The sequence below is a fragment of the Bos indicus x Bos taurus genome, chromosome 18 (genome assembly GCF_003369695.1).
Source record: "Bos indicus x Bos taurus breed Angus x Brahman F1 hybrid chromosome 18, Bos_hybrid_MaternalHap_v2.0, whole genome shotgun sequence".
In the NCBI taxonomy this organism is placed as follows: Eukaryota; Metazoa; Chordata; class Mammalia; order Artiodactyla; family Bovidae; genus Bos; species Bos indicus x Bos taurus.
In genome coordinates this window covers 18,532,789-18,553,681 of record NC_040093.1, presented here as the reverse complement: position 1 = coordinate 18,553,681, position 20,893 = coordinate 18,532,789, and the positions used below count along the sequence as shown (strand labels likewise).

General features: G+C 43.5%; 1 protein-coding gene and 1 non-coding gene across 7 annotated transcripts in view; one reads left to right on the top strand and one right to left on the bottom strand.

The window, feature by feature from the left end:
• Window positions 1-13,718, top strand: part of LOC113875666 (zinc finger protein 383) — a 36,194-nt gene extending 22,476 nt beyond the window's left edge. Inside the window, exons 1-6 of one of the 6 annotated variants that reach the window (XM_027514311.1) lie at window positions 949-1,119; window positions 4,458-4,589; window positions 4,858-4,916; window positions 8,571-8,697; window positions 10,156-10,251; window positions 11,977-13,718. In XM_027514311.1, the coding sequence (XP_027370112.1) occupies window positions 4,541-4,589; window positions 4,858-4,916; window positions 8,571-8,697; window positions 10,156-10,251; window positions 11,977-12,947 (1,302 nt within the window). In that variant the 5' untranslated portion in view covers window positions 949-1,119; window positions 4,458-4,540 and the 3' untranslated portion in view covers window positions 12,948-13,718. Of the gene's footprint in view, window positions 1,120-4,291; window positions 4,590-4,857; window positions 4,917-8,570; window positions 8,698-10,155; window positions 10,252-11,976 lie in introns of those variants that run through there. The other 5 variants (XM_027514315.1, XM_027514309.1, XM_027514310.1 and 2 more) reach the window with 5 other exon arrangements.
• Window positions 2,487-2,559, bottom strand: TRNAE-UUC. The gene has a single exon. It is a non-coding gene; the product is annotated as a tRNA-Glu (tRNA).
• Window positions 13,719-20,893: the final 7,175 nt, after the last annotated feature.

Genomic DNA, 20,893 nt, shown 5'->3' with positions numbered 1-20,893 from the left:
AAACCGGAGAAAACCAAATCACCACCTCCAAACCAACCACAAAAGTTGCACTTTTTGTAGTTGGCTCACCTCTAGCTTCTCTTGGACAATGACCTCCGATCAAAATACACCTGAAGCCTTCCCTTTTTTTTTTTCAGTATAAAGCTTTGCCTGTTCCCTGCCAGTTCCCTGCTTTTGAGTCAATGACAAACATAAGCAGTGGTGGCTGCAATACTAGTAATTTGAAGCAACCTAACAAAAATGAGATAATACATTAATTACATAGATGGCCTGTAGAATTTACAAAAATACATTAATTACATAGATGGCCTGTAGAATTTACAAAACATTGTGGAAGAACACAATGTTCAATATATATGATTTTAAAAGCAGGTTAAGAAGACAAATAGTGAAGGACAGGGAAGCCTGGCATGCTGCAGTTCATGCGGTCTCAGAGAGTCAGTTGGGACTTAGCGACAACAAAGAGGACAAATATTTATATGAAAGGATATAAGCTTAAGAGCCTCCTGGCTGGTCCTAGTGGTAAAGAACACTCCTGCCAACGCAGGAGAGGCAAGAGAGGTGGGTTCGATTTCTGGATCGGGAAGATCCCCTGGAGGAGGGCATGGCAACCCACTCCAGTATTCTCGCCTGGAGAATTCCGTGGACAGAGGAACCTGGCAAGCTACAGTCCATAGGGTCGCAAAGAGTCCTGCACGACTGAAGTGACACAGCACTGCACGCATGTAAGCTTAAACACAGTTATGCCTGAATCGAGAAATTACAGGTGTTTTGTTATTTCTGGTTGTAGACAATAGGACGAGGCGCTTGTCTGGTTTTGTGTTGTACGCCCAGCCCTCGCAAGCTAGCTGTTTCCACGTGAGACCCGGAGCTCACCTGCTCTGGCCTCGCCACAACCGGATCGCGCCTTGGGGCGGGGCTTGGAGAGCTTCCCTGCCTGCGCAGGGGCTTCTGGGAGATGTGGTCCAGCCGCCAGGCCTCCGCGCCCGCTTGCGCCCAGACCCCTTCGGCTGGGCCTTCTGGGTCGGCGGTGCGGGTGTATCGGGCTCATTGCGTGGAACGAAGGCTGGTGAAGGCCCTGTGGCGGCCTCCATGCCCAAGATCTCCAGGCCTAGAGAGGTGAGTCCCCCAGTTTTACTGGCAGAAGGCAACGAGAATAGCCGAAGGTCCCCGGATCGTGCGAAAGGGGAAGGCGAAAACCGAAGGTCCGGGAGTCGCGGGGTCTGATGGGGGACGCAGGGAGCATCTTGGTTTTATTGAAATAGGGGTGAATCTCTACGACAATGGTCCCGAGATTGGTGGCCTGCAGGCATCCATGGGTTGAGGGACTGGAGGGCAGGGTTCCTTGTATTTGGGAGACAGCCTATGCCGGGCATTTTGGTTGGCGAGGCAGCTGGGGCTTTGCAACCCCAGGTTGATGGGGAAGGGACAGTGAAACAGGGTCCAGGGCTTTGGGAGTGTTGACTGGGAAAAAAACCGCACAACCTAAAAGTTTATGTTTTATCTGGTGGCCTTTCTCACATGGCTCTCAGGGACTGCTCTGAAGAGCTAAGGAGGAGCCAGGATTATAGGGGTTTTGTGAGAAAGCCCAGGTAGTTAGAACAAGAAACGATTACTGTTAATTAGAAAAAAACGGACAGCTAAAGTTAATGAACTAAGCGATTTTCTTTGTATGAGGAAGTGCAGGAGTCTGGGCTTCCTGAAGTCATTCCTTTGATACGCACCTTAACTATCTAGGGTAAATATGCCTGTCTCCGGCTTGATACCGGTCAGGGTGCACAGTCGGGGCTGGCTGCAGTGGCTGCTGACTAGCTGGCCACAACATCCTTTGTTTACTTATATGGCAGGCAGCATTCTTAGTCCAGAGGAGCAGCTTATGGGGCTGTAAATTCTTAGGTGTTTATGAGGGCAGCTAGATGTGTGGAGCTGTAGAGAGGAGTTAGGAAGTGCCCCTTGGTTTGAGATGTAGTAGGGGTCAAGAAAGTGTTAGTCGCTCGTCGTGTTCGACTTGTGCCACCCCATGGACTGTAGTCCACTAGGTTCCTCTGTCCATGGAATTCTCCAGGTAAGAATACTGGACTGGATAGCCATTCCATTCTCCAGGGGATCTTCCTGACCCAGGGATCGAACCTGGGTCTCCTGCATTCCTGGCAGATTCTTACTATCTAAGCCAACAGGGACGTCGTGAGGTTTGGTGTTTATGGTGACAATATATTCTGGTGTCTCTTATTTTGGAGATAACTTGGACTTTGAGGAGGCGGGGCCAAAATCTTGTATCCTCACTTTTGTTGTAGGTGCTCCTGTGAAACCACCTTCATCTCTGACTCAGTGGGCTTTTATTTTTTTAACACTTCTTTAAAAAAAAATTATTTTAATTTGGCTGTGTTGGGTCTTAGTTGCTACACACATGATCTTAGATCTTCCTTGTGTCATGCGAGATCTTTAGTTGCGTCATCAGAGCTCTTGTTGAGGCATATGGGATCTAGTTCCCTGACCAGGGATCGAACCTGAGCCCCCTGCGTTGAAAGCACAGAGTCTTAGCCACTGGACCACCAGGGAAGTCCCTCAGTGGGCTTTTTCTATAAGTGAGCCTAGGGATGTGTTATTAGAGGGATGGGCAGATTGTCTTGGACACCAGGATGGGCTCTTCTCCAGCCAGGCCCTCTATGGATTGCCAAAGGCTTGCTGCCACTTTGCATCTGAGAAACTCCTGAGCTCAAAGTGGTCAGCAGCTTCGCTAAGCTCCCTGATGCTTTGGAGTTGAATGACCTTCCCCTGGGTACTTGCCTCTGGGGTAGCGAAGCCAGGAAGGTCACACCTATGGTCACTGCCATGTGTATGCGTGCTTAGTCAATCAGTCGTGTCCGACTCTTTGTGGACCTATGGACTGTAGCCCACCAGGCTCCTCAGTCCAGAGGATTCTTCAGGCAAAACTACTGGAAATGCTCTGGTCATGCTCTCCTCCAGCAGATCATCTCAACCCAAGGATCAAACCTGCATCTCCTGTATCTCCTGCATTGCAGGCAGATTCTTTACCCACTGAGTCATTGGGGAAGCCCTCAATCACCTCCCCAGTTATCTGCAGAAGAGAATTCTCCACACTCTTGACCAGTGAGGACCGAAGGGGAGTTGTAAGTCCTTTCTTGTCTCAGTGGAAATTACAGTTCCAGGTGTAAAAGGTGGAGGTATCCCAGTTGGGAGTTGGGTATCACACATGACATGTAAGTCACTGGCCTGGCTGTATCTCTGCAAAGCCCTTCTGAGTGCAGACACATGATAAACTACATGTATTTAAAGTGTTCAATTTTATATATTTTGACATTTCAATATACTCATGAAACCCATCATCTCAGTCAAGATGACCAATATATCTTATCACCTCCTAAAGTTTCCTTGTTCACTTTCATAACCATGCTTCCTGACCCTACCTGCCCCTTCCATTTGATGGACACAATCAAATTGCTGTCCTCCAGAAGACTGTACCTACTTACATTCTAAAAGCATAAAAGACTGATCATTTTCCCACAGCCTCTCTAACGAGAAGCTTTTCGGATTTTGAAACATTTATTGATCTGATAGCAAAAAAAAAGAAAAAGAGAAATTCCAGAATTTCACAAGTTTGCCTTTTGAGAATTATAGATCTGTATCCCAAAGGGCTTCTCGGGTGGCTCACATGGTAAAGAATCTGCCTGCAATGCAGGAAACCCTGGGTCAGGAAGATCCTCTGAGAAGGAAAGGGCAACCCACTCCAGTACTTTTATCTGGGAAATCCCATGGACAGAGGAGCCTGGCGGACTACAGTCCATGGGGTTTTGAGAAGTCAGACACAACTGAGCAACTAACATCCCAAAGTGGGGCTTCCCAGGTGGTGTAGCGGTAAAGAACCCGCCTGCCAATGCAAGAGATGCAGGAGATACTGGTTTGATCCTTGGGTCAGAAAGATCCCCTGAGGGAGAAAATGGCCACCCACTCCAGTATTATTGCCTGGAGAATTCCATGGACAGAAGAGTCTGGTGGGCTACAGTCCATAGTGTCACAAAGAGTTGGACATGACTGAATGACTGAGCATGCACGCATGCATCCCACAGTGGGAAGTTTTCAGGAAATCTTCACGGAGGTGGCAGCATTTGCTGCCATGTGACTGGATCAACCTGTGAACCTACAGTCTTGAAAAAGTCAGAGCCGGGTACCCCTGGGAAGTAGGGGCATGCCTTGTACACAGTGGATGCTTAGTAAATGTTTATCACCTTAACTATACTTCAGTTCATTAACAGCGTCCTCACTTAAATAGAGAGTCCAGGCCCTAACCTGAAGTCTGGGCTGCTGGGACATCTCCTCTCCTGCCTACAGGAACAAAACAGCTACCTGAGCATGAAGGCCGCAGGAGGCCCCCCACATGCAGGAGTTCCGTCTTTCGTGGAGACAACACCTCCTGAAACTCCCTCTGGATGTTCCAGGTGGAGCTTGGAGAGGCTGAAGAGAGATTCCCCCAGCAGAGCCACTGGGCTACGGGGATTCCCTTCCTAACAGGGCGGGCAGGATGTGGGGCCACATTGAAGCTGGAATGACCTCAGAGGCTAAGGAAAAAGGTGAGAGTTAAATCACTGCTGAAGCACATAGTAGGTATTCAGTGAGTGTTTGGGGGGGCTGGGGACAAAGTATCGGGGTCGAAAGGCTATCTGTGAAAGTATAAAGAGGAAAAATCTTTCTAGGGGAAGGTGTGTCAGGTAATGGTAAACGAGAACCAATGTCACCAACTGAATATAACATGCCCCCTTCTCCCTTCTTGGTAACTAAGATACTGGTCTATTTCAGTGAGCCAAGTTCATTTTTCACAGCTTCTTTCTTTTTACCCAGCACTGCCTTCTGAAGACTCTGTCCTTCTTCAGGAAGAGGAGGAAATGCCCAGATTACAGGTAAATTAGAGTCTGCCTTCTCTCCCTGAAAATATCACCCACATACCTCATTTTGAGGGTGTTGGGAGAGGAAAGCAATACAACACGTATATTGTGCTGGCTCTGGGCTAGACTTATGTTACTCCAGTTTCTCCAAATGTCTGAGCATTGCTGGTAGGAGTGTAAAATAGTATAATATACTTTGAAAAACAGTTTTAGAGTTTCTTATATAATTAAGCACACACTTACCATTGACCCAGAAATCCCATGGTATTTACCCAGAGGAAATGAAAATATATGTCCACACAAAAATCTGTATGTGACTAGGGGCTTCCCGGGTGGCACAGTGGTAAAGAATCCGCCTGCCAGTGCAGGAGACACAGCTTCGACCCCTCGTCTGGGAAGATCCTACGTGCCGCGGAGCAACCGAGGCTGAGCACCACAACTATTGAGCTCGTGCTCTAGAGCCTGGGAACTGCAACTGTTGCACCTACTAAAGCCCATGAGCCCTAGAGCCTGTGCTCTACAACAAGAGAAGCCTCTACAGTGAGCAGTCTGCGCACTGCAACTAGACAAGAGCCTACGTGCAGCAACGAAGACACAAAATAAATAAATAAAATAAATAAATAAATAAAATAAAAATAAAAATAAAAAAATAAAATAAATAAATAAATAAAATTATATTAAAAAAAAAAACTGTATGTGACTATTAGCAACTTTGTTTATAATAGCCCCAAACCAGAAATGACCATCAACTGATAAGTAGATAAACAAAATGTCTTACTCCATATAATTAAGAACTACTCAGTTGAAAAAAAAAAAAGAACAAACTGCTGATTCATGTAACAACTTGAATAAATATCAAAAGCATTAGGCTGAGAAAGATAAGCCAGATATGAAAGATATGCCAGATAAAATATAAGGTAAAAGATAAGGCAGATATGTGCTGTGTACTTCTCAGGGTGGGACCTGGGGCCCTTTGCTCCAGTGATGCAGGGCTTACACCTGGACAATGTCTCCTCGAGCAACAAAATGCTAAAAAAATATAAGAGACTAAAAATAACTGCAATAACTGTGCATACACAGTTGGGGCAAATTCTGGACAAAAGATACATAAAGGGCGAAAAACCCCAACTGCCACCTCTGAAGAGCTCAGAGCAAAACCAAGGTGTTGGGAGCAAAAGCAGGTCTTACACATGCCCCTTGCACACAGCATCAACAAAGGGGTAGACAGAACACCTAAGCCATTCCTCCTGCCCAACCACTGGACACACCCCTACTCTCATCCTGTATAAGGAACCAGCTCTGGGGAGGGAGCCAGTGAGCGAGCAAGGGAAGGCTTTACTTGCTTTTAGTCTCCTCTGCTGCTGCAGAGGCCAATAAGGCCTTGCTTGAACTTCTTATCTAACCTCTTGTCATTTTCTGTTGATTGGGAAAGGCCAAGAATCCTGGTCGGTATCAGTTCCATTTATACGAAATTCTAGAACAGGCTAGATTAATCTACAGTGACAGCAGATCATTGGTTGTTGAGAGCAAGGAGTCAGGACAGGGAATCAACTAGGAGGAAACAACACAAGGGAACTTTCTGGAGTGATGGAAATGATCTATGTCATGATTGGTATGTGAATTACACAGGCAGCTGGTATACTTAGGGTTCATGTTGGTTCACTGGGTATTTAACGTAAATGAGAAATAATTTGTGAACAGAAACAACAAACAACTCACCTCTCAAAAAAAAAAAAAAAAAAATCTGTATGGAATACAGGTGATAACTATTTCAGAGAAGAAGAAGGCAGTTCAAAGAAGGATTTCTGGTTTTTTTACCCAGAATCACCTGTTTTTTAGTGCTTCAGCTTTGCGCGAAGGACCATGTAGTCTGGCTTGACACTCTGCTTGCCCCTGTGTGCTCCCATCATCCCCACCTCATGAGTTAATAGCCCTTTGCAAATCCTCTTTTCCTTATTCTTTATTTGGCAGGCTTAACATTTAGGCCAAAAATGGACCAGAGACCAGGCTGCTGCGGTGTGACACTCTTCTGTTGTCTGATCCTTGCACCATCCTTGATTTCCCCTCATAGCCATTCTGTGTCTTCTCTTTATGCTCTGAACAAACCCCTCCCTAGGAAAGAACCCGTGTTTCCCCATAATGATAGCCACTATTCTGACTTTTCATACTGTAGATTAGTATGATTTTGAACTTTTAAAATAGAAGCTGGATACATACAGTACTCTTCTGTGCCTGTCTTTTCTCAATGTTTGTTGTGAGATTGATCTGTGTTATTTCATGCATATATAGTTTATTTTTGTTTCTTGTAGAGCAGTAATTTCCAAAGCTTTTTGGTATCAGGACTCCTTTACAGTTTTGAAAGTGGCTTTTGTTATGTGGGTTATCAATATTACCAGATCAGAAGTTCAAACTAACAAAACTTTAAAGTATTTATTAATCCATTCAAAAATTAATCCATTATAGTTAATATCACATTTTTTTTAAAAAACCTTATTTTCCAGACCAAAAAAAATTGAAAGAATGGAAATGTTTTGTATTTTTGCTAACATCTTTAATGTCTGCCTTAATAGAAAACAGCTGTAATCTTATATCTGCTTCCTCAGTTTCTTTGTTGCAAGATTGCACATCATGTAGCCTCTGAAAACTTCGTCTCTTTAACTGTAAGAGAATGATAGTGGATAAGCCTAATAATATCTTAGAATTATTATTGAAAATAATATTAACTGTACAGACACCACTGACAAGAGCTTGGCGATCCTCATGGGTCCCTGAACCACACTTTGGGAACTGCTACTGAATATTAATCCTTCATGCGACTGTACCAAGAGTTTGTATATCTTTCTACTGTGGATGTGTGAGTGGGGATTCGGAGTCCAAAATAAACGTTGTTAGTATATAATCATCAGAGGGAGGTTTCCTAGATAACATGTCTCATTAACCAGAGTCCTTATTTTAGATCTCTGACTTGCTCCTTCCCACACGACTGTCCACTCCTTTTTCTTGCCAGCTGGAACTCCCCACTTTCCTCTGTTCACATTTTAACCATCCCACAAGGCTAGTACCTGGCTTTCTCCAGGGTACCTGCCCTCATGGCCCCAGTCTACCCTAGATTCTTTCTCCAGACCCTTCCCTGAGTAAATCTCAAAACTGAGATTTGTTGTGTGGATAGCACCTCTGGAATTATATAGCCTTTCATGTGCTCTGGTTGAAATTGACTCTTACCAGAGAAACTTTAAGGGCTGAAGAGTTTTGTTTTTTCTTTTTGTTAAATCTGCCTCTTGTATCTTTTCCGTGTTCTATATAAGCAGTCCCCAATCTTTTTGGCACCAGAGACCTGTTTCATGGAAGACAGTTTTTCCATGGACCGGTGTGGTGTAGGGGTGGGGGATGATTTTAAGATGGTTCAAGCAACATTACATTTATTGTACTTTATTTCTATTATTACTACATCAGCTCCACCTCAGATAATCAGGCATTAGATCCTAGAGGTTGGGGCCCCCTATTCTACATAATACAAACAGATGCATAGTTGTGTACCTAAGTGAGCCTGATTCAGGACCCTGGAGACTGCCAGGACCACATATAGATGTCAGAATTCATTGGTGCTCATCAGCTGCATTCCTCTGTGAGAATAGGTAAACCTGAGGATAACCATGTTTGTTCTTTTAGGAGCTAGTGACATTCAAGGATGTGGCTGTCGACTTTACCGAGGAGGAGTGGCAGCATCTGGACCCTTCTCAGAGGCACCTGTACCGAGAAGTGATGTTGGAGAACTTTGGGAATCTCATCTCCTTGGGTGAGAATCACATCTTCTAGAACCCACCTGATCTCCTGCTGGTTCAGTTGTATGGAATAAATTCTGAGGGGATTTGCATTTAGTGGTCCACATATTCCTGATCCCTTATGGTGGTGGGTATCAGATTTGAGAAAGCATAAAGATACCTGGGATGAAGGTGAGAGATGCCAGTTCCTATCCAAATTAAAGGAGACTAAAGAGATAAGACAGCACTTCCCTGGTGGCTGAGATGGTAAAGAATCTGCCTGCAGTGCAGGAGACCTGGGTTTGATACCTGGATATTGAATTTGGGCACAGAATCATTACTGCCTGTTCAACCCCTTGAGAATTATTACTGTTGTATATTGCAAATAGGGCTTCCCACATGGCGCTAGTGGTAAAGAACCTACCTGCCAATGCAGGAGATGTAAGAGATGCAGGTTCGATTGCTGGGTCGGGAAGATCTCCTGGAGGAGGGCATAATCCCATGGACAGAGGAGCTTGACGGGCTATGGTTCCATAGGGTTGCAAAGAGTTGGACACAACTGAAGCAAGTTAGCACACACACAAATTGCAAATAGGCCTTTTCGCTGAAGTTCCCTGGAACTCCTAGAACAATTTTTTTATTTTGAGAAGCAAAATATATATTTATTTGTTTATTTGTGTGTTTCTGTGTATGCTGCTGCTAAGTCACTTCAGTCATGTCCGACTCTGTGTGACCCCATAGACGGCAGCCCACCAGGCTCCCCTGTCCCTGGGATTCTCCAGGCAAGAACACTGGAGTGGGTTGCCATTTCCTTCTCCAATGCATGAAAGTGAAAAGTGAAAGTGATGTCGCTCAGTTGTGTCCGACGCTCAGCGACCCCATGGACTGCAGCCTTCCAGGCTCCTCCATCCATGGGATTTTCCAGGCAAGAGTACTGGAGTGGGGTGCCATTGCCTTCTCTGGTTTTTGTGTATATATATTTATATATGTGTGTGTGTGTATGTATATATACATATGGGATTTCCAGGTGGCTCAGTGATAAAGAATCTGCCAGCCAGTGCAGGAGCCACAAGAGACTCAGGTTCGATCCCTGGGTCAGGAAGAACCCCGGAGAAGGGCATGGCACCCAGCTCTAATATTCTCCCTGGGAAAATTCAGTGGAGAGAGGAGCCTAGTGGGATACAGTCCATGAGGTCACAAAGAGTTGGCCATGTCTGAGCCACTGAGTTTGCATGCCTGTGTGTGTGTGTGTGTGTGTGTGTGTGTGTATATATATGTATATGTGTGTGTATATATATATATGTATACATGTGTGTATATATATATATATATAATATACATAAATATAAAATGTAGTTTTGATGCCTAACAGTTTTATTCACCTTTCCCAATGTTGTATTCACCTTTTACGAATACCAGAAGATAAGATTTGACTTGTGGGAGGGTCCTTGTCCATACCACATTGCCCTAATCAACATGTCTTTTCTCTCAAGCAGGGCATCTGCTGTCTGAACCAGAAATGATTTTCCATTTTGAACAAGAAGATGATGTGTGGATGGAAGAAACAATACCAAGAAGCTCTTATTCAGGTGAGTACCAGTCAGCCAGGAGAAAATGCCATTAATAATCCTATGAATCCACGAAGGGGTGGGTAGCAACTTTAAAAACATGTATTATTTGACTTTTTATGCCAATAATTTAATTGAAAATATTAAATATTTACTTGATTGGAGGTAAAAATAAATAAATAAATTTATTTATTTATTAAAGTGGTAATAATAAATAAAGTGGAGGTAAAAATAAATAAATACATAAATATATATATATTTATTTATTAAAATATATATATACTTTAAGCATTAAATGCCTAAACTCCAAAATGCCTTTGGAACCAAACTTACCATCTTGTTGGTTCCTCATTATAACTTTTGACAGAGACTTCCCTGGTGGTCCAGTGGCTAAGACTTTGTGCTCTCAGTGCAGGGGTGGGGGCCAGGTCTAGTCCCTGGTTGGGGAACTGGATCCCACATGCCGCAACTAGGAGTTCACATGCCATAACTAAGGCCTGTTGCAAATAAATAAATATATTAACAAAAAATACTTTTGACAGATGTTCACTCCATATTTGTATGAAAGTTCTATTTTTAACTTTTTGATAACTATGCTTTGACAGCATTAACCCCTTTGTAGCTCATGGAATTTGACTTGGTGTTTCTAGTAACATTTAATTTCTTTAACTAAGGAAAAGCTCTGACAAACCTAGACAGTGTATTAAAAAGCAAAGATATCACTTTGCTGACAAAGGTGCCTATAGTCAAAGCTATGGTTTTTCCAGTAATCATATGTAGATGTGAGAGTTGGACCATTAAGAAGGCTGAGTGCTGAAGAATTGATGCTTTCGAATTGTGCTGGAGAAGACTCTTGAAAGTCCCTTGGACAGCAAGGAGATCAATCAGTTCTAAAGGAAATCAACCCTGAATATTCATGGGAAGGTTGATGGTGAAGCTGAAGCTCCAATACTTTGGCCACCTGATGTGAAGAGCTGACTCATTAGAAAAGACCCTGAGGCTGGAGAAGATTGAGGGCAAGAGGAGAAGGGGGTGATAGAGGATGAAATGGTTGGATGGCTCAATGTACATGAGTTTGAGCAAACTGTGGGAGATGGTGAAGGCCAGGGAAGCCTGGCATATTGCCAGTCATGGGGTCACAAAGAGCTGGACCCAACTTAGTGACTGAAGAGCAACTACTAAGGAAAAGGTTCTCAATGATCTTCCCCATACCTTTGAAGCAGAAATGGAAGGTGTAAAGTAAGAAAGACAGAGACCAGCAGCAGCACTTCTTTATTCAGTGAAGTTTCTCTGCCTGACCACTACTGTCTGAGAGTGTTCAGGAGCACCGTGCAGCCTTAGACAAAACCACCGCTCACTTTCTTTTTTTTTTCCTTAATATATATATTTTATTTGTTATCTATTTATTGGCTGTGTGGGATCTTTGTTGCTATACACCGGCTTTCTCTAGTTGTGGCAGGTGAGGGCTACTCTGCAGTAGTGGTGTACAAGCTTCTCACTGCAGTTGCTTCTCTTGTTGCAGAGCCCAGGCTCTAGGCATGCAGGTCAGTAGTTGCAGCTTGCCAGCTCTAGAGTATGGGCTCAGTAGTTGTGGTGCAAGGGCGTAGTTGCTCTGCAGCACGTGGGATCTTCCCAGACCAGGGATCAAACCCATGTTCCCTACACTGCAGGGTGAATTCTTAACCACTGGACCACCAGGGAAGCCCCCCCATGCTCACTTTCATCATCTAATTTCCTTTGTCCCAGGAGTCAGGGATGAGAATGATGGGATCCTGTCTTGGCCAGTATCTCCAGGAGAAAAACTCTATAACTGTCCCCAGCATGGCCAAGACTTCAGCCAGCTCAGAAACCTTCTAATTCACCAGCAAACCCATATTGGAGAGAAGCCTTCTCCATATGCCATGTGTGGAAAAGCCTTCAGTGAAAGGACAGCAGACCTTAACCTTCCTGTGCTGCTCCCAGGAGATGAGCCCTACCGATGTATGGAGTATTCTGGAGTCTTCCACTCAGGATCTGCTCTGAGAAGGCACAAGAAGGAGCACATGGGAAAGAAACCTCATACGTGTGAGGAATGTGGGAAGGACTTCAGCCGGAGCTCCAATTTGTCCATCCATCGGCGAGTGCACACAGGTGAGAAGCCCTATAGATGCAGTGTGTGCGGAAAGGACTTCAGCCGCAGCTCCAACCTCTCCATCCACCAGCGCATCCACACAGGTGAGAAACCCTTCAGCTGCCACGAGTGTGGAAAGGACTTCAGCCGCAGGGCAGCCCTGCAGATCCACCAGAGTGTCCACACAGGAAGGAAGCCCCACGCTTGTGAGGTATGTGACAGGCGGTTCACCTCGCGCTCTGCGCTGGCTCGACACCAGCAGGGCCATGCAGGAGACAAGGCCTATCTGTGCGACACCTGCGGCCGGGGCTTCAGCCAGAGAGCCAACCTCTACCTGCACCAGCGTGTTCACACGGGAGAGAGGCCGTTCCGGTGCGAGGCCTGTGGGAAGTGCTTCAGCTGGAGCAAGGACCTGGGTATCCACCGGAGAGTCCACACGGGTGAGCGGCCCTACAGATGTGCGGCTTGTGGCAGGGACTTCAGGCATCACTCAGCCCTCAAGAGGCACCAGAGGGTGCACACAGGGGAGAAGCCCTACCTGTGTGCTATATGTGGGAAGGGCTTCAGTCAGAGAGTCCACCTGCAGATGCATCAGAAGGTGCACTGACGGGAGAGGCTTCCAGGATTGGGCTCTGCACACGCAGGTGTCTTCCATGGGCAGGGCCAATGCCAGAGCGTAAGTGCTGAGGTGCACAGCATGGAGCAGGCTTAATGATGTATGGCATTTGTTAGTATTTATACTGAAAAGAAGGGGCTTCCCAGGTGGCTCAGTGGTAAAGAATCTGCCTGCCAGTGCAGGAGACACGGAAGACTCGGGTTCGTTCCCTGGGTTGGGAAGATCCCCTGGAGTAGGCAATGGCAACCCACTGTAGTATTCTTGCCTAGACAATCCTATGGACAGAGGAGCCTGGCGGGCTATGACTCGCTAAAGTTGGACACGACTGAGTGACTGAGCATGCTCTCATATATAAAAGAGGACACATCAACAGCACTTAGATAGATGGAGAAATATTGAAAGAACACCTCCAGCCCTCCCAGAAGATCTCTGTGTGTTCCTTTCCACTCACTGCCCCACAAAGGGAATCACTATCCTGACTTCTAAAACTATAGATTGATTTTGCAAGTTCTAGAATATCATATAATTGGAAGTACACAATATGTAATCTTTCATATAGGACTTGATTCACTCAGTGTTTGCATCCCTGTTGTTGCATGTATTTAGAAGTTCATTTATATTATTACCGAGTAGTATTCCATTATATGAATGAACCATGGTTTGTCTATTCACCTGTTGATGGACATTTACATTTGGACTATTTCTAGGTTTTCCAGGTTTTGACTGTTATGAATAAAGCTGCTGTGAGCATTTGGGTACATATCATTGTGTGGACATAAACTTTAATTCCTCCTGGGTATATACTTAGGAATAGAATTGATGGGTATTTTAAAACTTTTAAAAGACTGGGCTTAGAAAATTTCAAACAAATACAGAAGTAGAACAGTAACAAATACTCATGTCCCCATCATCTAGCTTCAGTAATCAAGTCCTGATGAATTTTGTTTCCTCTCTTCCACCCTGAAGTAGTTTACAAGCAAATCCTATTCCAGGATATTTTGTCATCTTTATATCTTCAAAAAATAAATACTTGTTTAAATTTTTTTCCAAAGACTCACTCTATGTAAAACTTTTTTTAAATTAAGGTAAAATTCAAACAAGAAAAAAGTCACCATTTTAACCATTTCAAAGTATATTATTCAATAATTTTTAATACATTCACAGGGTTGTATAACCATCACCACTATCTGATTCCAGAATATTTTCATCAGGCCAAAAAGAAACCCGGTTACTATTAAGCAGTCATTCTTCATGCTCCCCTTCCCCCCGCATCTGGCAACCACTAATCTACTTTCTGTTTCTATAGATTTGCCTGTTTTGGGCATTTCATATAAAAGGAATCAGACAATATGTGCCCTTTTATGTCTTGGCTTCTTTCATTTTATTAGAATAATGTTTTCAAGGTTCATTTATATTGCAACATATATTACTCCTTCATTCCTTTTTATGGCAAAACAATATTTCATTGTATGAATATACAATATTTTAAGATCTATTCTTTTTTTTTGTTTTACTTGACTGCACTGGGTCTCAGTTGTGGCACTCAGGATCTTCAGTCTTCCTTGCAGCATGTGGGATCTTTAGTTGTGGCATGCAGTATCTTTAGGAGAAAACCACTTCATGTTGTATAATGTTCATTTTTTGTTTTTGATAATTGTACTATGGTTATTTCTGATGCTAACATTTAGGGAAAGATGCCAACACACAGAAACTCTCTGTACTATTTTTGCAACATCCAGGGTACCTTGTAGTAAAAACTTGAATACTGGACTTCCCTGATGGACCAGTGGTTAAGAATCCACCTGCCAATGCAGGGGACATGGGTTCATTTCCTGGTCTGGGAAGATTCCACAGGCTGTGGGACAACTAAGACTGTGCCACAGCTATAGAGCCCTCACGCTAGAGCCTGTGCTCTGCAACAAGAGAAGCTACCACAATGAGAAGCCCGTACCCCACAACCAGGGGGTAGCTCCTGGTTGCTGCAATTAGAGACAGCCTGCATGCAGCATCAAAGACCCAGCACAGCCAAAAAATAAATAAAGGTTCTATAAAAATTTTTTTAAATTGGTTACTTATAGAACCAAGGGGTAGAGGTAGTAAAGCAAATAGGGCAGACTGTTAGAATGAGCCTAATTACACAGAGATGTGAGAGGTTATTACTTCTTTAAAAGCAGTCAGCAAAATAACTTGGAAATAAAAAATGATATCACTGAAATAAAAACAGTATAGTAAGTGGGCTGGATGGAACAGTGAACAGTTTAAGTTGAACTTGTTGAACAAGAAGATAGATCTGAGGAATTTGCTGGATACAGTGAAAATGGCAAGTGTGAAACAACAGCTGAAGGTCACGGAGGAATCCGAAGATCTACTGTATTCTCATCTCACAGAAGTTCTAGAAGAAAAGAACAGCCAACAAGAAGGGGAGGAAAACATAGTCTGTTTTTTGCATTGCAGACAAATGGTCCAAGGGGCCACAAACAGTCCTGAGTGTCATGTGTTGGCAGCTGTGGTAGAAGTAGACACCTTCATGGGTGGCTTCTGGGATAGGATGTTTACAGACAGTCTCAGTGCCCATTAAAAGTTGAAACTCACAGGCTCTTTGGTGAGTATTTCCAACCTAGAACTATAGTCACACATCACATAAATGAACAAAGGTAAACATTTTTTAAATGCTCAGTATAGCGTTGCAATGAAAACAAAGCATTGAAAATAATTTAAATATCCACCAGTACAGGAGTGGATAGATAATGGCTCATTTTTACTATGAAACAGTATGAGGCTTAAAACAAAACCAGAAATATCTGTAATATTTTTGTGTATCAAGATGGGAAAATTCCCAGGAGATAATGTTAACTAATCAAACCAGGTATAAAACAGTATGTATAATTTATGTACATAAAATTAAACTACCTATTCTATAAATGTTGTATACTATTAAGTAAGATTATTAACATTTCAGTTCAGTTGGTCAGTCATGTCCAACTCTTTGTGACCCCATGGACTTCAGCATGCCAGGCTTCCTTGTCTATCACCAACTCCCAGAGAGAGCCTACTCAAACTCATGTTCATTGCATCAGTAATGCCATCCAACCATCTCATTCTCTGTCATCCCCTTCTCCTGCCTTCAATCTTGCCCAGCATCAGGGTCTTTTCCAATGAGTCAGTTCTCATCAGGTGGCCAAAGTATTGGAGTTTCAGCTTCAGCATCTGTCCTTCCAATGAATATTCAGGATTGATTTCCTTTAGGATGGGCTGGTTGGATCTCCTTGCAGTCCAAGGGACTCTCAAGAGCCTTCTCCAACACCACAGTTCAAAAGCATCAATTCTTCGGGGCTCATCTTTCTTTATAGTCCAAGTCTCACGTCCGTACATGACTACTGGAAAAACCATAGCTTTAACTAGACAGACCTTTATTGGTAAAGTGATGTCTCTGCTTTTTAATATGCCATCTAGATTGGTTATAGCTTTTCTTCCAAGGAGCAAGTGTCTTTTAATTTCATGGCTGCAGTCACCATCTGCAGTGATTTTGGAGCCCCCCAAAATAAAGTCTGTCACTGTTCCCATTGTTTCCCCATCTATTTGCCATGAAGTGATAGAACCAGATGCCATGATCTTAGTTTTCTGAATGTTGAGTTTTAAGCCTACTTTTTCACTGTCTTTCACTTTCATCAAGGGGCTGTTTAGTTCTTCTTTGCTTTCTGCTGTGTGGTGTCATCTTCATATCTGAGGTTATTGATCTTTCTTCCAGCAGTCTTGATTCCAGCTTGTGCTTCATCCAGCCTGACATTTCACATGATGTACTCTGCATATAAGTTAAATAAGCAGGGTGACAATATACAGCCATGATGTACTCCTTTCCTGATTTGGAACCAGTCTGTTGTATTAACATATACACACTATTATTTATAAAATAGATAGCCAAGAAGGACCTACTGTATAACAGAGAATATACTCTTTTGTAATGACCTATAAGGGAAAAGAATCTGAGAAAGAATACATATAATGCAAATATATATTTATAACTGAGTCACTGTGCTGTACACTTGAAATATGACATTGTAAATCAACTATGTGTGCAGGCTCAGTTGCTCAGTCTTGTCCGACTCTTTTGCAACCCCATGGACTGTAGCCCATCAGGCTCCTCTGTCCATGGGAAAATCAAATATGCTTCATTAAAAAAAAACAAAAATAAGACCAACACTAAAAAATGTACACACAAGTAACAATTACTTAGAAAATGTAATAAATAATCACAGTATAAGTCATTATAAAGCTAAGTAAAAACTTAGAATAGGTCTGAGATTAGGTCTTAAAATACAGCCTCAGAATAGGTCTTAAAAAAAAATTATGGAAGATCTATTTGAATAAAAGTTTAAGATTTTACTGAAAGACATAAAAGGTCTGAATGAAAGGAAACAAATACCATAGTTCCTGATAGGTGAATTTAATGTTAAAAGTGTCTGTTCTTTCTAAAATAATCTATAAATTCTAGGCCATTTCCATCAGAATCCCAGCATCATTACTTCAGTGGAATTTGACTAGCTCATTCCGATACTCATTTGGAAGACAAAATGGGCTTGCAGAGCCAGAAAAATTTTGGAAGATAATTATATAATGGAAGGACTTGCCCTACCAGAAGTCAGATTGTCTGCAGAACTTCACAGTGGTATTGGAACATTAACAAACATGGGAAAGGGAAAAGGTGACTCTAGTAAATGGTGTTTGGACAATTGTTTATCCATCTGGGAAAAAAATAGTTACACCTCTACCTGTGCTCAGTCACTTCAGTCATGTCCGATTCTTTGTGATGTTACGGACTGTAGATCACCAGGCTCTACTGACCGTGGGATTCTTCATGCAAGAATACTGGAGTAGGTTGCCATTTCCTTCTCCAGGGGAATCTTCCCAACTCAAGGATCAAACCCTCAAGAATCAAACCCCCCTCTCCTGCACTGGCAGGTGAATTCTTTACCACTAGCGCGGGTCACTCACAGCAGAGGTCTAGCCTCCAGGCTTCCAATTGGCTCATTTGTTGTTGAGAGGCCCTGCCCTACCCAGTCATTTACTGTCCATTGGTACCTCCCACCAGGCCTCCCCTTGGCCCCTGCTGCAGACCAGACAAAACATATGCCCACAAAATCTTGCACATGAATTGTGGATATGTTTTTATTTCTCCTGAGTATATACCTAAAAGAGGAATTGCTGGGTCACTGTTACTTCTTGAGGCATCTGTTTTCTGGGGTGAGCAGTGTGGTTTTAGCACCTTGGAAGGCACTGAGGTGGATAAACTGGAATGTGGGTCTCACAGTCCTTGTCACTAGGAGGGATGTGGCCTGCATTTCATCTTACATATGTGGAAGGGGCACTGTGAAGTCAAAGGGAAAGTGTTAGTCACTTGGTGGTGTCTTGACTCTTTTCGACCCTGTAGACTGTAGCCCGCCAGGCTCCTCTGTCCATGGGATTCTCTAGGCAAGAATACTGGAGTGGGTTGCCATTTCCTTTTCCAGGGTATCTTCCTGACCCAGAGATCGAACCAGGGTCTCCTGCATTGCAGGAGGATTCTTTACCATCTGAGCCACCAGGGAAGATGTATACAAGGATAAACCTAAGGAAGTTTATTGATTGATTTTGAAACTCTACACAACAATTGTAAAGGAGATAAAAATGTATGGATTAAAATAGAACAAAAGCATATTCTAGTTAAAATCCTGTTTTCCCCATCTTCTGGTGTGGGGTTCTGTACTGAAGAACGGCAAGGTTTTTACCCCTATTTTCTGCATAATACTATACTATAATAATATTATTTGGGGAACAGTCTCCTAGTGGAAGAATGGGGTTCTAGACTCAGTGGGTAGGGATTAAATCAAGGGGCCCGATGGGTCTCTGGGGAGGCCAAAAAAAAAAATGCAGGAAGGCCAACGTCCACTTTGAAATGAAAAATTTTAAATACCCACACAAAGAGGAGTTTACTGAAATGAAACCTGTCGGTTGTTGTTGCCTAAAATGCAGCGTTGTGCTCAGACCTGAGGTGAACTGTGGAACACTGAAATGGCTGTCACTTGAATTAAATGCAGTGTCTGCTGCCAGCCCACTCTGTAGTAATTGCTGGTTGAAAATGTGCAACCTGCCCCTGGGTTCGGTTTTGCAAAGGGGCCCTTCACTGAAAGCATCTGTTTGATCTCTTGCATTAATATCTCCACTGTCCTTTCCTTCATTTTATTACTTCTGATTTATTAGCCCATTGATGAGACGGGCTGTATGCAAAATTGAGTCTCATTGTTAACAGGGTCTTAGCACTTGAAAAATGCTGGAGGTTCTCCAGCGTCAAATGTAAATTTCAGAGAAGGAGCAACCAACAGCGTGAAGGGTTGACTGTCAAGTCAGACTTGGGTGCCCAGCACAAGAATTTTGGTGCAAAGATCCACAGATTTTGTTAACGTTTATAGGCACATACCGTCCCAAAGAAAAAAGAAATGCAAGAAGGCAGAGTGGCTGTCTAAGGAGGCCTTTCAAATAGCTGAGAAATGAAGAGAAGTGAAAGGCAAAGGAGAAAGGGAAAGACATATCCAACTGAATGTAGAGTTCCAGAGAATAGTGAGGAGAGATAAGAAAGCCTTCTTATGTGAACAATGCGAAGAAATAGAGGGAAACAATAGAATGAGAAAGACTAGAGGTCTGTTTAAGAAAATTGGAGATACCAAGAGAACATTTCATGCAAGGATGGGCACAATAAAGGACAGAAACAGTATGGACCTAACAGAAACAGAAAACATTAAGAAGAGGTGTCAGGGATACACAGAAGAACTATACAAAAATGGTCTTAATGACCCAGGTCACCATGATGGTGTGGTCACTCACCTAAGCCAGACATCCTGGAGTGTGAAGTCAAGTGTGCCTTAGGAAGTATTACTATGAACAAAGCTAGATGGAATTCCAGCTGAACTATTTAAAATCCTAAAAGCTGTTGCCGTTAAAGTTCTGTACTCAACATGTCAGCAAATTTGGAAAACAGCAGTGGCCACAGGACTGGAAAAGGTCAGTTTTCATTCCAGTCCCAAAGTAGGGCAATGCCAAAGAATGTTCAAACTACGGTAGAAGTGTGCTCATTTCACATGCTAGCAAGGTAATGCTCAAAGTCCTCCAAGCTAGGCTTCAGCAGTACATGAACTGAGAACTTCCAGATGTACAAGCTGGGTTTAAAAAAGGCAGAGGACGCAGAGACCAAATTGCCAACATTCATTGGATCGTAGAGAAAGCAAGGGAATTCCAGAAAAACATCTACTTCTGCTTCATTGACTATGCTTAAGCCTTTGACTGTGTGGATTACAACAAACTGGAAAATTCTTAAAGAGATGGGTATACCAGACCACCTTATCTGTCTCCTGAGAAACCTGTAAGCTGGTCAAGAAGCAACCGTTAGAACTGGGCATGGAACAACAGGCTGATTCACAATTGGGAAAGGAGTACTGCAAGGCTGCCTGCCGTCCATGGAGTGGCAAGGAGTCGAACAGTGTCAGCGAAACCTCCCCTCCCTTGCACTTGGGTTGACTAAGAGCGATGTCTATTCTTGAAGATATCTGCTTTCTTGCAGCCTTTGTGTTGCCTGGAAACCGTGTCCGAGCAATAACAGTTGATCGTGTTTCCCATTGGCTACCGTTCCCTGAAGCCCTCCCTCACAAGGTGCCAGACGAGAGCAGGGCCAATCCTGGCTGACTGCGCTAAATGTGAGTTGGAAGCGGTGGGTAATCCTGGCAAGAGGCTACGGAACGTGGGAGGAAGGAGGCTTGGCGGGCAGGGGGAGCGTCCTCAGGGTCCTTCTGGGAAGTCGGCTCTCACGGGGGAACTGGGGACTCTGGCTGGGAACACTATTTACCACGTAGTGGTAAATTCCGAGCTATCTCCAAGCCCTTCCCGTTTCAAACTGTACTTGGTGGGCG